The following is a 17,182-nucleotide window of genomic DNA, read 5'->3' as shown; positions in this document are numbered from 1 at the left end:
CTGAAGCTGGAATCGAAGATCTAAAATGAGGAATACGCTTGAAGGAACATCCAGTCGAAAGACGTTACCAGGGGTAAGTAACTTGTTCGTCTGGGGAAGATGCTGGATCTTCAGTTTTCTCCCATGGGCTTTTGTTTACAACTCTCTTTTTTGTTATTGACCACAGAGTATTACTTCTTCCATATGGAACAGTAAGTTATTGTGCCTCATTGTTTGAGGGAGGATGGGTCCATTCATCCATTGGATGTAGGGACTGTGGTTCTTCTTTATCTAAAGCCCGGGGATGCCGTTTGCAAAAGCTATTCTCTACTAGTAGCGATTAGTCCATGTTTGTTGTATGTGTTATTTTCGCTGTCTGTTTTCTCGATTTCACTTTCCTCGTGGATTTATTTTTCAACAATGTCTTTTTCCCCTCTATATTTTGCTACTTAAATCTTATGTTGCCCCCAACCACTCACTCCCCCATCCACACATAAGATATATTTTCTTTTAAATTTAAAGAGGAAAAAAAGAGCAAAGTGAATTCAAGGAAGCTGACAACAGAGTATAAACGCATCACAGAATCTGTTATATACAAACACATTCAATTAAATGTACAACCCACCGCTATGACTCTTAGTGTGTGTATTAGGGAGAGAGCGAGAGAGATAGAGACTAGTCTTGCGAGATAATTAAGTTTCTCTTTCCCTACTATAGACTGTTTCAGATCTCGACAACCCGGAACTCAAAATGGTAAGCAAATATATTGGCAATCTATAAGGTAAAGAACTTGCCTGCTCTTCTTTCAATTCTCAGACAGGTACACAGATGTATGTGGGTCGAGGCCCAGAAAGCTTCTCCTGAGCCCAGGTAACAGAAAAGAGCTCAGGAGTAACTCCTAGGGCCAAGCACAAAAAAGGGGGGAAAAACCCTTGCAAGTGAAAAAACCCAGTGCAGGTCTTTTGGAGCGCAGGAAAGGGAAGTTTGCAAACCGTGGTGCGCAGTATCCAGGTGAGAGACACAGAAGTCAGTTGATTCCAAGACTGTACGAGCGTAAAGTGTCACTATCCATGTCCCGGACCCCCTCCGGTATAACAGCCCCCTGGCGGCAGTGGGGCTAAAGCCTTTCACACTGGCCCCAAGGGACTTAAAACTCCATCTGAAACCTACATGGAGTCAGTCCTGGCGCCTTTGGCGCCAGGCTCATTATCAAGAATAAAGCAATACCAGTTTTGGACCTTAATCCACCATGGAGGCCTATTACACAGCTCAGTTCTTTAGAACCAAGCCATGGGGTCTAGTGTTTTGGGTGTGGCTGGGCCTGGAACTAGTTGGCCTGGAACTAGTTTACCTTGGCTATTTAAACAACACCCAAACAGCAGAACACGCTTCGCGTTATTCTGCACTCCTGCAGCGTAACGCTCACCATGTCCAGCTCCTGCTCATCTGCTTCTCCGGCGGCCCGATCCTGAAGCCCCTAGATCTGGATTCCATAATAACCTGGAAGAACAAGAACAGCATTAGCGAGCAAGAACACTTACCTGTGAAGTAACCAGTCTTGAATCCATCCTGCGCTTCGATTACCTCGCCCATCTCCAGAGTTCGCCGCAACCTGCAAAGGTAAAGAAACAAGGACAGCATTAATAACAATTCTTACCTGGGCAAGCAGCGAGTCCTGGCAGCACCCTGCGCTTCTCTTATCTCGCCCATCTCCGGGTTTCACCGCAACCTGCAAGGGAGAAGGAACAAGGTCAGCATTAACAAAGCACTTACCTGGGCAAGCAGCGCTTCGATCGCTCATCACTCCGGAACATCACTGCAACCTGTACAAAGACGGGAAGAGAACACAGGTCAGAAATTAACGCCAATAAACAGCGCAGCGCTCCGCGCATGAATAACTCACTGTGGTCTCCACCATCGGCGCGGCAACTCAGAGATCGCAACCACCCCTGTGAAAACAAAAAGAGACATTGTTAGGGAACAGCGTAGTGGAGCAAGACGCAGAGAAGACCGAGAAAACGGAGGGAAAGAAAGAGACAGAATAAAGATAGAAAAGACATAACTCGCCTGGAAGACAGCAGAGTCGGAGTCACATCCGGTCTGGACCCGACATAAGGGCACACGGACCAGTGAAGCAACTAGGTCCACGGAATGCCCGCAGCAACCACACACCTCTGCACAGAGACGCAGGACGGATAGTTCAACGCACAAAAACCTAAGGTGAGCAATAACCCCAAGGGAGGGGATTTGGATCAGAGGGAGGTGGGAGTCCACCCATCACAGAACCAGTATCTTAACCCTCCATTCTCCTGTTATAGGCACTACCCAACGTCTGGCACATAACCAAGCACAGAGGGGTCTCGGATAGCGCTTAGACCTCCATCCAGTATCGTGTGGCGCCCCCGTGGATACCAGGTGAGCGTAACATAAAGCCCCGCGAAATGTGGAGCATTCACCAATAGAGAGCGAGATAATGCTGCGGGAGCCGGGAGGTAAGAAAGCGGCTGCATGGGCGAAGCAGGCAAACAAATTGCCGCCTAATAGGGGCGAGAGAAGAGAAACCGCCAGAAATGCCCGACAGGAAAGCAAGGGCAGTATGAATGGAGGAAACAGAAGGAGAAAGGCAAGAGCGACTAATAGCAAGGGGCAGAGAGAAAACCTGTGTCAGTGCTTGGTCAAAATGGAACGAAGCGACGCGCAACTCTCACCTCCTTTCCTGCTTGGAAACAGCCTTCCGATTGCTGTGCGTGCGTGTCTTTTTCTGAGGAGGGCTCATTGCTGCCATCTTGTCGAACAACTAGAGAGTTGACTTTGTGAAGAAAGTGAGGAGCCATTCTATGCTCCCCTGAGATTGAGGCCCCCCTAACTGCCTCCAGGATGTCTCGGATCAAAGGAGGGGAATATTTGGCCTCAAGAGTGATCTGATATAAACCTCAGTAGTCTATACAGGGCCTCAATTCTTTAGTCCCTTTCTTAGGTATAAAAAACAATGAGACTCCAGCTGGGGATTTGGATTCAGTGATCAAGCCATTTTGTAGGTTAGTCTGCAAGTTTTATCTGAGAGCATCCTTCTCTGGTTCAGAAAGGGTATACATTCTGCTTAAAGGAACCTGCTTGTCAGGCAGGATTTAAATAATACAGTCCTCGGGCCTGAGGTGGTAATTCTTTGTATTCTTCCTCTGAAAAAACCTGATGGTATTTCTGGTATTGGTCTGGCAGAAGGGACAGGTAAAACACAGTCTGCTTGGGCTCTCATTGATCTTTGGTATGGAATCCGATAGTGCCCTCTCGCAGACAATGTGTGAGACAGTGCTCGAATCCTAAGAACATGGTCCCGGCTGTCAAGTTGATGAAGGGATTGTGACGACGGAGCCATGGTATTCCTAGTATGATAGGGTAGTAAGCAGCCTTGATGATGTCAAAGGTTAATGTCTTCACATGTGAGGATATTTCCACGGTTAAATCAGTCGTCCTCTCCACGATGGGTCCTGAGGATAGAGGAGTTCCATCCACTCCTTCTACTTGTATAGGTATAGCAGTAGGCTTTTGTGAGATTTGGTGATCTTTGGCCCAGGTATCGTCAATATAGTTTCCTCCCGCCCTGCAGTCTATCAGGGCTGGGACATTGTAAAGAACTGAATCCTGAACGTGTAGGTCCACTTTAAGAACCATCATGATAGCCCCATCTGGTATGTGTATCTGGGAACATGTGGTTTATCCCTAATCCGCAGTTCCCATTAGGAACAGGGTTTTGCGTTTCCCGTCTGACGAGGAGCGATTGCACAGTTCTTCAGAATGTGCTTCTCTGAGCCACACTACATGCATAGTCCTAACGTCCTGCGTCTATTCCTTTCTTCAGGGGTTAAAGGCACCCGAGCAGTACCTATTTGCATAGGTTCTTCGATGGATGGAGGGCGGAAGAACTCAGAAGAACAAAATGGTCGACCCTTACGCCTTTCTGCCAATCTCTGCTGAAGGCGGAAATCCACCTGTAAGACAAGTGTGATCATCTCTTTTAAGTTTGGGGGTCTGGGAACCCTTGATATCTCATCCTTGAGATCTTCAGAGAGGCCCCTGTGGAATAGTGTTGTAAAGGCGTTGTCAGGCCAGGTTGTCTTTGCTGCCAATGATTTGAATTCTGTGATGTAAGTCAATATAATGATAATGTGTTTCTCCAGCATGGGGTCTGGCATGGATTCACATGCTCATGAATATTCCCCGTCGTCAGGCTGGGAATCCTCGGTAAAGAAAAAACCAGTATCAGTTTCGTTTCTGATCTGTCTTTCGTAGTAGTAACCAATCACTGGTCTCTGCGTCATACTGACCACAGCCGATGACTGCCCTCTACCTAAGCACCGCCTCTGGCAGCCATCTTCAGATTTTTACCGCACGTTCATGTGTTGGGATCCTCGTGCTATTGCTCTCGAGCGTTAGTGCTATTTTTTCACGTTTTTTCTCAAAAACTTCGTTTTTTCGGTCAAAAGAGCCTCAAGCTCCACCGACTCTCCATCCGATCAACGGGGACCCGTGTCGGATTCGTCTGCGCCCCTCAAGGGTGAAGATTTCATCGAGCTACGCTTTTGGAGGACTCCAGAAGTTTCTCAGGCCCGGACATGGCCCAGAAGAAGGGAAGCTCGACGCCCGGAAAGCTGTTCAGGATCTGCCCTGGATGCCAGCTGCAGAACGTCTTTAAGGAGGACGAACACTCCTTTTGTCTCTACTGCTTACATGAGGACAAGACGCACGCGGAGAAGGACTGTGCGTTTTGCGGCAATATGTCGGAGCGGACCATGAAGGACCGCCATCAACGTCTCGCCAACTGGCTGGAAGGGAAGAGCCCGTCAGGCGAGAAGAAGAGGAAGAAATCCGAGCGGTCTTCTAAGACCTTTGAGGACGCCCCGGCGACGGGGGTCCAACACAAGGCCAAGCACCGCGAGTCCGCTGGCACCGGGAGCGCCGAACGGTCGGGCTCTACGGGCGCTAGGCAGGGCGCACCCTCCCCGGCACCTTCAGTCACGAGCCAACGCTCTGGGTCGGGTAAGAGGAAGGGCGAGCACCCGGCGAAGCTCCTGGAGAGGCCCCGGTCGAGCTCGAAGGCTCCATCGGAGGGGGAGCGAGGCAGTGTCCCCCCCCCTCAAGGATAAGGCGGTGAGCGCACCTAAGGTGGTGAAGGCCTTAATCCATCCGGCCAAGCCCTCTATCGATACTGTCGCGGCGGCCCTGGCTCAGCCTGTGGAGGCTACACCAGGGGTGGCGACCTCGGGGCTCAGAGTCTCCCTGCCACCTCGGAGGGAGTCCTCTTTTGTGCCCATCGATAGGACCCCCGTGAAATCCCCGGCGGGGAAGAAAAAGGGGGGGCAGGGTGTCGTCGTAGATTCGGCCTCAACCTCGGAGGAAGAGCAGATTGAGGTCTTAAGCCACGGCCTCGGCGTGGAAGAAGACCGGCCCGTCGGGATGCATCCCGACGCAGGTGACGACGACATCGTCGAGGGTGCCGAAGGGGCCCCTGATCGCCCGTCGGATTCCCCTCTGCCAGCGCCGCATGACAACTCGGCGGCCATTTTGTTGGCTATACAGTTCTTATGTTCAGAGATAAGGACAAGACTACCGTTGCCGACGGAGGAACCTCTCCCGTCGGGGGATCCTGAACCGGGACCTTCTGGTGCTCCCCCGCCCAAGAAAAGGAGGATTCACCCTCCACCTCCTTTTCAGCCGTCGCGCCCCGTCCAGCCCTCCTCCCCGTCCACCCGAGGGGATGATACGGGGACTGACACGGCAGCGACGGGTGCGGACGACGAGGTATACGACGAGGATCTACCGTCGTCACCTCCCACCAGGGCTTCTCCGCCCGATGAGATTGGATCGTTCCAATCCATGATCGCCAGGGCATCCGAGCTTTTCCAACTCTGCCCTGAGGAAAAGAAAAAGGAATGATTCCTTTATCAACGGCGCGAGGCCAAGAGGAAGACGGTCCTCGCGGTGCCTCTACTGGACGACATTTGGGATGAGGGCCTCGCCCTCCTCAAGAACCCTTCCACGACGCCAGCTAGAAGAGACCGGTACGAGAAGAAGTACCGGGTCCCGGACGCGGCCCCCCTGTGCCTCCGGGCGCAGCCTACCCCGGACTCCGTCGTCTCCGCGGCGGCCAGGAAGAAAGTGGGGGGGTGCGGCCTCCACATCGACTTCCCCACCGGACGGCAAGGGAAAGAAATTGGACGCTATGGGACGCAGGGTCATCTCGTCTGCAGCGACGACGATTAAAGCGGCCAACGCCTTGGCTATCGTGGCCCGCTACGACAGGGAGCTATGGTACAAACTGGCTCCCCTGCTGGACTTCCTACCGGACGACAAGAGGGCGGATGCCCTGGAGATCCTACAGGAAGGCGAGGTGGCGTCGGACCACGCCATCACTATTGCGACGGACATCGCCGACACTGGGTTTCGCCAGTTGGGCAACGGCGTGTGCCTTAGGCGGCGTGGATGGCTCAAGGCTACGGACTTCCGTCAAGACGTACAGACCAGAGTCCTGGACATGCCGTTCGATGGGAACAACCTGTTTGGGAAAACAGTGGACGATTCCCTTCAGGCCATTAAAGCGGACACTGAGACGGCCCGGGCCCTTGGGGTTCTGCAGCAACGACGGACGCCCTTTCCGAGCAGCGGAGGCAAGGGCGCCTCCAAAGGTTCCGGCGGCGGTTTCTCCACCTACCGTCAAGCGGCCCGCTCGTCGTCTCAGGAGGCCTACAGAGGACGAGGCAAGTCTGGCGGACCCCGCCATCGTCGCCAAGGAGGTCAAGGCGGCAAAGCCTCGTCGAAACAGGATTGAACCGGCCGTGGGGTCGGGCCCCCACCGAAGCACCCCGGTGGGAGGCCGGCTGGCGAGCTTCGTCAGCGTGTGGGAGTCCATCTCCACCGACCGTTGGGTGCTGGACGCCTTAGCCCGGGGCCACGCGCTCGAGTTTCAAAGAAGGTGCCCGCACGTCCCCCCCGTGGCCAGGAAAGAGCTTCACGTCCCTCAGCTTCTCCTGGAGGTAAAGGCGATGCTCAGGAAGGGCGCCATCGAACTCGTCCCAAAGAGGCTTCGGGGCTCCGGAGTTTACTCGAGATACTTCCTCGTGAAGAAGAAGACGGGAGGATGGCGCCCCATCCTAGACCTGCGACGTCTGAACAAGTTCATCAAGGCGCAGAAGTTCCGGATGGTCACCCTCCAGCACGTCCTGGGGCAGCTGGAGGAAGGAGACTTCCTGTCGTCGTTGGATTTGGAGGAAGCCTACTTCCATATTCCCATCCTAAAGGGGCACCGAAAATTCCTCAGGTTCGTGGTCCAAGGGCGTCACTACCAGTTCAAAGCCCTCCCCTTCGGACTACGGTCGGCACCCATGGTATTCACCAAGTGCCTTGCACCGGTGGCGGCGCAGCTGCGCCGCGAGGGGATCCACGTCTACCCCTACCTGGACAACTGGCTCATCCGAGCCAAGACGAGGGAGCTCGCCGTGGAGCACACGGCAAGGACCGTCCAACTTCTCACGGACCTGGGATTCTCCGTGAACTACGCCAAGTCCCACCTGGTACCCACGCAAAACGCACTGTTTCTGGGAGCGAAGCTCGACACAGTGTCCCTTCTGGCCTCCCCGTCGGAGGAAAGGACCAGGTCCATCCTGGGCAAGGTACAGCGGATGTTGGTTTCCGACGCGGCCAAGGTGAGGTCCATCAAGTCCCTCCTCGGAATGATGTCTTCTTGCATCTACCTCATTCCCATGTGCAGGCTCCGGATGCGCCCGTTGCAGGAGTTCCTGGACACGCGCTGGATCCAAACGACGGGCGGCTTCGAGGAGAGGATCACACTCGACGAGAGTTTCCGCCGAGCGGTCCGGTGGTGGGGCAACCGCGCGCATCTGACGGCGGGCATGGACTTCCAGACCCCAGACCACCAGGAGACAGTGACCACGGATGCCTCCCTGGAAGGGTGGGGAGCGCACACCGAAAATCTGCACGCGAGAGGCCTTTGGCTCCCGACGGAGAAGTCCCTCCATATCAACGTCCTGGAGCTCCGTGCAGTGTTCTGGGCCCTCAGGTCCTTCCTTCCGTCCCTCAAGGGCAAGGTGGTGAGGATCTTCACCGACAACACCACCACCATGTTTTACATCAGGAAACAGGGCGGAACCAGGTCCCCAGCGCTGTCCAAGGAGGCGCAGGACCTGTGGCATTGGGCCGTCGCCCAAAGGATGTTTCTGGTGCCGTTTCATCTGGCAGGGATAAAAAACACCATCGCCGACTCACTCAGCAGGGAGCTGCGCTCGTGCCACGAGTGGGAACTACGGCAGGATCTAGTGGATCGCCTCTTCCGACGGTGGGGCACATCCCAGATCGGCCTGTTCGCGACGGCGACGAACTCCAAGTGCCGGAGGTTCGCCAGCAGGTTTCCCCAGGCGAGGAGCATGGGCGATGCTGTAACGCTCACCTGATTCTCGCAGAGGCGCCGGTCTTGACTGGGCGACTACCGTATCTTCAAAGGTGATGTGTAGCACCCGGTTGGCTCTTTGGGCTGGACCTCTGTGCACTGTATGCCTGACGTGTAGAGTAAGATGTCTGCAGATAGAAAATAAGGGGTTAATGAACTGGGGTTATTGGGGTGTCCCTATCTCTTTCCTCTTCTCCTCTCCTGTAGACCCCCAAAGGTTAACGCTCTCACCTTAGGTAAGTGAATGCCGAGCTCTCCATCTGCCTCGGGGCAGGGTGCTGTAACCAGTTTCTTCACTGGATAGGTAGCGCAGGCCTCTTGACTTCAGAGGACTGCTGTCCGTCGTTTACTGCACGAACGGTAAGTTTCGAGTCATTCAAATGTCTGTAAAGTCTTTAGTAATGATGTCTCTTGTTTTGCAGGGTTCCGGCGATGGCGGATGACGGGCTGAAGTGAGTTGAAGATGGAGCCCGTGTGATGAATAGAAGCGCCTGGAAGCACGTAAGTAAGCGCTTGTTGCCTGCTTCACGATGCGCTCTAACTGTCTTTTTATTTTGCAGGTACGAGTTCGGAGCGGCTGCAGGGTGCCGGAATACCCACTGGATTAGATGTGGAAAGGAGTAATGGCACGTGAGTATTAAAGTTCCCCAATGTCTTAAACGCACCTTGTTTTGTCTTTCAGATGCGGGATGCAGCGCCGAAGGCCTCCGGAGCGTGCGAAGAGTTGGTAAGCTTTTGTCTTTCAGATGCAGGAATGCAGTGTGAAGACCTCCGGAGCGCACAAAGAGTAGGTAAGCCTTTGCCTTTCAGATGCCGGAATGCTAACCTGTTCTTCCTTGTCTTTATAGGTGTTGCTGAAGACTGGATTCAGGATGGTAAGCCTTTGCCTTTCAGATGCCGGAATGCTAACCTGTTCTTTCTTGTCTTTATAGGTGTTGCTGAAGACTGGATTCAGGATGGTAAGCCTTTTTCCTTAGGCCCAGGACCGGATGCAGAAGACACGATGAGCGTTCTGCTGCAGAGGTTGCAGAATAACGCAAAGCAAGATTCATCCACCGGGTGTGGTTTAAATAGCCTCCTGTAGTGCTTCGGTGTCTCCTTCCACAGCCACGCCTAGGTAAGAAAAGAGTTCCTGCTTTCCAGAAGAGTTCCAGTGTTCTGAATCTAGGGAGTGGCTCCAGCCCCACCCAACAGGAAAAGTAGTTCCAAACAGAAGGGGATCAGAGGCTCAACTGGCAGGCAAGTAAGCAGCATGGTCTGCTGCAGGTAAGTCCACCCAAGCATTATGAGCCCGGCGCTTCCAGCGCTGGGACTGGGCATATTTATGAGCCTGGTGCCACTGGCGCCAGGACTGGGTCCAAAAGGTCCCAATTGGGACTGGTTGGCACTCGGAACCTGGGTTATGGATCTGCTTCCAAGGGAGTTGGGAAAACCCTGACCTTTTGGAAGCAGAGATCATGACAGATGCTTTCTCGTTCCCCTGGGAGGGCCTGTTCCTCTACGCGTTCCCTCCTTTGCCACTGCTAATCCGGCTCGTCAACCAGCTCAAGAGGTCACGGTGCAGGATGATCCTCGTCGCACCTGCGTGGCCGAGGCAGATATGGTTCCCGGACCTTCTGGACTTGTCAGCGTCCCCGCCAATCAAGCTGCCGGTGGACGCGGATCTACTCTCCAGGGAAGGAGGCGCCATCCTCCACCACGACCCGAAATCGCTGAACTTGCAGGCCTGGCTCCTGCAGCGCTAGAGTTTGGAGGATACGACATACCGGCCGACTGCAGAGAGGTTCTTGCAAAGGCCAGGGCGTCCTCGACTCTTAAATGCTACGGACACAAATGGAAGAGGTTCTCTGTCTGGTGCCACGCACAGAAGATTAACCCTCTACGGATTACGGCTCCCCAGGTACTGCCGTACCTGCTGACGCTGGCCAAAGCTGGACTGGCACACGCGTCCATCAAGATTCATCTTGCTGCGATCTCCCGATACACCAGAACCACGGGCCGGACGTCCTTGTGGTCTCATCGTCTGGTGAAAGAGTTCATGAAGGGACTGTTCAGATCGTTCCCGCCGGTGAAGGCGCCGGCCCCGGCGTGGGAGCTCAACGTGGTGCTGACCAAGCTCATGGGACCTCCGTTCGAGCCTCTGCACTCGGCCCCGTTGAAGTTTCTGTCGTGGAAAACAGCGTTTCTTGTGGCCATCACCTCCGCACGACGGGTGGGAGAGATCCAGGCCCTTTCCTGCAAGGCCCCGTACTTGACTTTTCACGACACGAGGGTAGTGCTCAGGACGCACCCCTCCTTCATGCCCAAGGTACCGTCGGACTTCCATCTCAACGAACCCTTGGTGTTGCCTGTGTTCTTCCCGTCGCCTTCGTCGCCGGCTGAGAGGACTTTGCACTCGCTGGATGTGGCTAGAGCGCTGAAGTTCTACGTGGACCGCACGAAGTGTTTTCGGAAGACGTCACAACTCTTTGTGAACTTTGGACCTGTCAATCAGGGGAAGGCTCTCTCGAAGGCTTCCATTTCCAGATGGCTCTCCGGCTGTATCATGTACTGTCATCGGTTGGCAAACCGACCGCTGCCTGGCCGTCTGAGAGCCCATTCCACCAGAGCGATCGCAGCTACCACGGCGTTCCTTTCTGGTGTGCCCCTGCTGGACATATGCAGGGCTGCTACGTGGAGGTCGACGCACACCTTCACGAAATTCTACTGCGTCGATCGGGATTGCAGGGAGGAGTCCAGGGTCGGCGAAGCAGTGCTGCGCAACCTGTTCGCCTGAGGTGAGCCTGGTGAGGAGGTAAGATGCTTAATGTTGAGTTTGCTGTACTGCTTAATGTTGAGCCTTTGCCACCTCCCGTGGTTGTGCATGTGTGTACTGCTATGTATTCTTTATTCATGAGCATGTGAATCCATGCCAGACCCCATGCTGGAGAAGGAACAAGTTACTTACCTGTAACTGTTGTTCTCCAGCATGGGTCTGGCATGGATTCACATGCGAACCCTCCCGCCTACCCCTCTGCGGCTCTTCACTTGGTCATACTGCCACTTCACGTGCTTCCAAATCTGAAGATGGCTGCCAGAGGCGGTGCTTAGGTAGAGGGCAGTCATTGGCTGTGGTCAGTATGACGCAGAGACCAGTGATTGGTTATTACTACGAAAGACAGATCAGAAACGAAACTGATACTGGTTTTTTCTTTACCGAGGATTCCCAGCCTGACGACGGGGAATATTCATGAGCATGTGAATCCATGCCAGACCCATGCTGGAGAACAACAGTTACAGGTAAGTAACTTGTTCCTTATTTATATAGTGCCTTAATCCAAAGCACTTTACAGAGCACATATTTACATACAATATCACCCAACCGAAATTGGTACTCATTTATCCACCTTGGTAGGATGAAAGGCTGAGTTGGCCTTGCCGGGATTCGAACCTGCCACCTGCAGATTGTACTCAAATCGCGGCAACAAGCGTTCAACCCGCTGAGCTATCTTACCAGTGAGGTAAAGGCAAGTTCCCTTGTTTAATTTCTAACAGTTTCTCTTGCGCTGAAATCGTATGTTCATGCCGACTGAACATAGACTGGAGACTGTTGAGAAAGGCTGGATAAGAATCCAGAATCAGATTGTTGGGGACAACCAGAGGAGTAGTCCAAGCCAATGCACACCCATTCAGGTTGGAAACCATATAACTGACCCTGGAGCGGTCTGGTGGGAAAAGGGAGGACTTCAAGGTAAATTGTACCCCACACGATTCGATAAAGTCCTTTAGTTTCTTTGGATTCCCATCAAATTTTCTTGAAACAAAGGCGGGGGGGGGGGGGGAGGAAGCTCTTATCTGACTGGTCCTGCTGTCACCATTTGATGCGAAGTAGCATTCTCATTCTTTGTTGCTGGACTTGAGTAAGTTCCTGAAGAGCAATCATAACTTGCTGCATCTAATCCATGGTAATGGGTAGGTGTTGCTTGCTTGTCAGATCTCAACAACCCGGAACTCACAATGGTAAGTAAACATATTGGCAGTCTATAAGGTAAAGAACTTGGCTGCTCTTCTTTGAATTCTCGGAGAGGTACAATGATGTATGTGGGTTGAGGTCCAGAAAGCTTCTCCTGAGCCGGGGTAATAGAAAAGCGCTCCGGAGGAACTCCTGGGGACAAGCCCAAAAAAGGGGAAAAAACCCTTGTAAGGGAAAAAAAAAACCCTGTGCAGGTCTAATTGCTTTCCTGGGTGAGTTGGAGCGTGTGGAAAGTGAACTTTGCAGATCCATGGTGCGCAGTATCCAGGTGAGAGACTCGGAAGTCAGTCAATTCCAAGATTGAGCGAGCCTAAAGCCCAGTGAAATCAGAAGCAAACGCCAATAGAGAGCGAGATAATGCTGCGGGAGGCCTGAGGTAAGAAAGCGGCTGCCAGAGGCAGCCGGGGGGAAGAAGCCAAAAGATTTGAGGGAGGACAGAGAGAGCAGAAACCCGGAAGGAGGGAATGCTGCCTAAGAGGGGCGAGAAAAAGAGAGAAACCGCCAGAAATACCCAGCAGGAAAGCAAGGGCAATATCAGAGGAGGAAACAGAAGGAAAGGCGACGTGCAGCTCTCGCCTCCTTTCCTGCTTATAAACAGCCTTCCGATTGCTGTGAGCGTCTCTTTGCGAGGAGGGCTCATTGCTGCCATCTTGTGGTACAACTAGAGAGTTGGCTCTGTGAAGAAAGTGAGGAGCCATTCTCTGCCATCTTGGGAAGGTTTAAGAGCCATAAGGATGACTCCGACGCCAACATTGCCATAGGGACCATGAAGAGGAGGCATTCCTAACAGATCTAGGGCAATCAACTATTGGGTTTGCTGCCTCTTAGACCAATACCAGAGAGGTCTTGATGATGGAGATCTGTTGTGCAAGTCTGCAAGGCCTTCCATTCTTTTTCATGTGGCATGTCGATGGACTGGGATCTTTCTGTAATAGGATGCTCCAGGCCACATCATGTAGGCCACATCATGTACTCAAATTAGCAACATTTGTTGGCAGCATTCTGTTGGGTTCAAAGCCCAATGCATTCTTAACTATATATAGGACTGGAATAAGGACGATGGGATGACGAGATAATACCCTGTTACTAACTGATAATCTTCATTAATCTAATCTTTCTCATCACAGTTGTCTTCCTCTTTCCCACTCAGATTGAAGAGTAATTTGCACTGTTGGTAGATGGGTTGCTATGTTGCGCCCTTATTATGGCCACCCTTTCAGAGGGAGTGTGACTTTGAGGGGTTAAAGTAGCAAAACAAAGTTGCTGTTTTTTAAGGTGTCATTGGACCGGTGCCCCTCACTACGTATAACACTATCACAAAGAAAATTAAGAACTCTGAGCAATGACAATTGACAGCAAGTAATCCAGGGACCACGTAAAACTGAAATGTTCAATTCATAGTTACTTTCGAATATATTTCTTTTGTTGAAATAATGTTCTTGTTAACATCCTTTGCACAGTATTATTGCCCTCATCCCCAAGTGGGAATTACCTTAAAGGCTCTTTCCCTTATCTGATTATTGGATTGTTCAAGAACTTCATACATTCACATTGCATTTGGAAAGGGGTAATGTATGTTTTGAATAAAACTGATGGAATTGTCTATTCCTATGGGAAAGTCAGAAGGAGCCAACATGCTATCAAACTTATTGTCAAACGATGTTGTGCTGTCAGTTAATATTGAAACATTCAGACCAAATCAGTAATAATTTCTGAACAGGTTAAATGTTAAGAGTAGGTTACTTTGTTATATGATAGGTCTATAGTAGTCTCCATCTTCCCAATGGTTGAAGGTGCTGCCACCTCGGGTCTTAATTTAATGATTTTGGTAAGTTTTGCTAATAGCCACCATCATTAATCATCCTGCATTTATTACAGAAAATGTTTGTGATATTATGCCCCATTGCTGTGGTTTCCTTATTCACTGAGCTCGATTTATTTTTCCATAATACTCTTAAACCAATAATAGGTAATGTTGTTTTGCTTAATTTTTATAGAATGCAAACCATCTACTGCTGGCTCTAGCACGCTCTATAGTTTCTTCCACCAACTGAATGTGACCCTGAACACAACAGCTCTTTTGGAAAACATCCAACCATCAACAAATGAAACCGCCTTGAACACCACTGCACTAGCGGGCAGGGCCCAGCACTTTTATAATGCCTCTCGCTCAGAGACTTTGAACAATTTCTGTATGCGCAACCTGCCCGTCATCCGGGAAGATCTTGACGTGGTATCTATCCGATTTCGCACTGTCAGTGGTCCTTTTGTCAGCATCCCGTCAGAGTTCCCCATTGTGATCCCTCTGAAACTGAATTCTGGCATGGATAACGGAGGAATATTCATTGTCAGTCTGCTGCTCAATAAGGCAAGACTACCCTTTATATTTACTTCATTTTTAATGTTTAATGTATCACTAGTACCTTGACAATGTATTTGTATCTTTACACCTTGCAATCATTTGCTTTCTATTACCTCCTTCCCTTTTCCTTACTTTTTACTTTTATTCATTCTATGGCAGATCTGCTCATGTCTTCCATTACATTTCAATTAATACCTAAAGTTGATTGAGGATTTGAAAAGGCAGTCCAGGGAGAGAGAACAAGAATGTGTGTAATTCATGTTGTATTTTCGTTTTTGGGATAGATTCGGATCCATATACATCTTAGCTATCGAATTGGGTACTCCTTCGCAAGCCAACTCTGTTCCAAACACACTACCTCCCAGTTTACTCCGTTTAAAAAGTGGTGTGTCTAGTAAATGTGTTTCCTGTATTAATGTAATTTGTGATGTTGTTGTTCTTCTATACTGCGCACATCCTCACTGTAGTGGTCTTAAAGCACTAAGCCTTTTTTTAAAAAAAATCTTTCTTTATTAAATATTCGAATAACAAACAAACAACAACAGAAAGGTTACCTCCAGTCGACAAGTTCAACCCCACCCACACACCCAGCCCAGACACTGAACAAAAAACAAAACAAAAAAACACCAGTAGTAAGCATGAACAAACAGCCCCAGACTGTCAATAGTGCACAGGAAGAGAAGAAAACATTCACTCCAGCCCCCCTCAGAGTCCAAGATGGACAGCCAGCCATCCACAGGCTTTTATTATTGAGCATAGACCGGGGAGGAGGCAGGAGATTGCGCCGTTGAGGACATTTCTGCCATGTATCATCTCAGGGGAGGCCAATAGTCAAGAGGGCGGCCAGAGGGAGGAAGTGCGGAGATGTATCCAGTCTCTCTTTGCTCAGTGGTGTACATGATTTCCAACCACTTAGCAACAGTTGGCGGTTTAGATCTTCCCCATAATCTAGCTATAAAATACCTCGCCAACACAGAGGCCATACTTAACAGTTTCTTTTCCAAACAGGTGCCATCTTCTATCAGAGCCAACAACCAAAACTCTGGGGAGTAAGTACGCGGCGAGGGCAGCATCGCACTCTTTACCGACTCTGTTAGACCAGTAGGGCCTAATGCGCGGACAAGACCAAGCGACATGAAAAAAGTCAGCGTCTGTGAACCCACACCTCTTGCATACAAAGGATTTCCCAGGGAAGAACCTATTAAGGGCGGCGGGGGAGTAGTATACCTGATGGATGAATTTGAACTGAATTAGTCTATAACGGCAGTTCAGGGATATATAGCAAGTCTGCCTGCCAATTGCCCTCCATTGGGTTTCACTCAGAGAAGCTCCAAGGGCGGAGTGCCATATATGTTCATGCCTACGATTACCACACGCCCTCCCTCCCCTAATCAGTTTGTATATAGTAGACACCAGCTTACCAGATGATTGCGACTGAATAATAAGGCTCAGGGCCGGGTGAGGGGAAGGAGCTCGGAGAAAGTCTGGCCAGATATTATTAAGTGTACCCCGAAGCCTAAAGTAATAAAGTAAAGACACTGACTTATGCACTCCTCTGGACTTAAGTTCCTCCCAGGACGCAATCTGATTGTTATGGACCAAGTCATAAAGAGTCTGCACCCCCAACCCCGAATACAATTCTTTAAAGGATTTTTCATGTGTTAATGGTACCCCAACTATATTGTAATTCGGGAAACAGGGCAGATAACGGGAAGTGGACCCGAGCAACTGGCAGACTCTGTCCCAGGCTTTACATTTCACTGCCAGAGGCTGGATCTCCCCCCTCGGGATGGGGCCCCTCTTGCCCCATAGTAGCCCCAGAAGTGCATTGGGGAAAGTGATTGCTGCTGCTAAGTGGTTGTGCAGGGTATCAGGACTCGGGGAGCACCAACCGGCAATGTATTGTGCCTGTGCTGAGAGATAATATAAGAACAAGGTCATAAGGCCGAGCAAGAGTATTGTACGCTACCCTGGGTTGCTTACCGGCCCAGACTATCTTTGTCATTAATTTGCTAACACGAACCCAAAAGCGTGCCGGGAGCCAGAGCGGGACGTTATTAAAGATATAGAGTAGTTTAGGGAGGAGAACCATCTTGGACAAAGCAATGCGAGCCGCCTGGGATATAGGAAGTAATATTCAGGCCTCCACCCTCTGCTCCAATTCCTCTAGGGTATGTATGTAATTCTCCCTGTATAGGGCATCTGGCATGGTGGAAACCCTCACTCCTAGATAGCGTATCCCCTGCGGGCACCATCGAAAACCATCTCCCACATCAAGCTGCTGTACTGAGGGGGTAAGGGGTAGGACTTCTGACTTAGTCCAATTGATCCTGAGACCTGACAATTCGCCAAACCTGACCACCTCTTG

At 51.0% G+C, this 17,182-nt stretch overlaps 1 protein-coding gene across 3 annotated transcripts in view; it reads left to right on the top strand.

Moving 5' to 3' along the window:
• PGAP6 (post-GPI attachment to proteins 6) overlaps nt 1-17,182 on the top strand; it is a 1,624,027-nt gene that overhangs the window by 351,739 nt on the left and 1,255,106 nt on the right. For all 3 annotated transcript variants that reach the window (XM_069646777.1, XM_069646775.1, XM_069646776.1), the window contains exon 6: nt 14,450-14,820. In XM_069646777.1, the coding sequence (XP_069502878.1) occupies nt 14,450-14,820 (371 nt within the window). The remainder of the gene's footprint in view (nt 1-14,449; nt 14,821-17,182) is intronic.

Source organism: Ambystoma mexicanum, chromosome 2q, assembly GCF_040938575.1.
Source record: "Ambystoma mexicanum isolate Mex_15411 chromosome 2q, UKY_AmexF1_1, whole genome shotgun sequence".
Classification (NCBI taxonomy): Eukaryota; Metazoa; Chordata; class Amphibia; order Caudata; family Ambystomatidae; genus Ambystoma; species Ambystoma mexicanum.
Note: the sequence above shows the minus strand (reverse complement) of the source record. Positions and strands in the feature narration are given on the sequence as shown.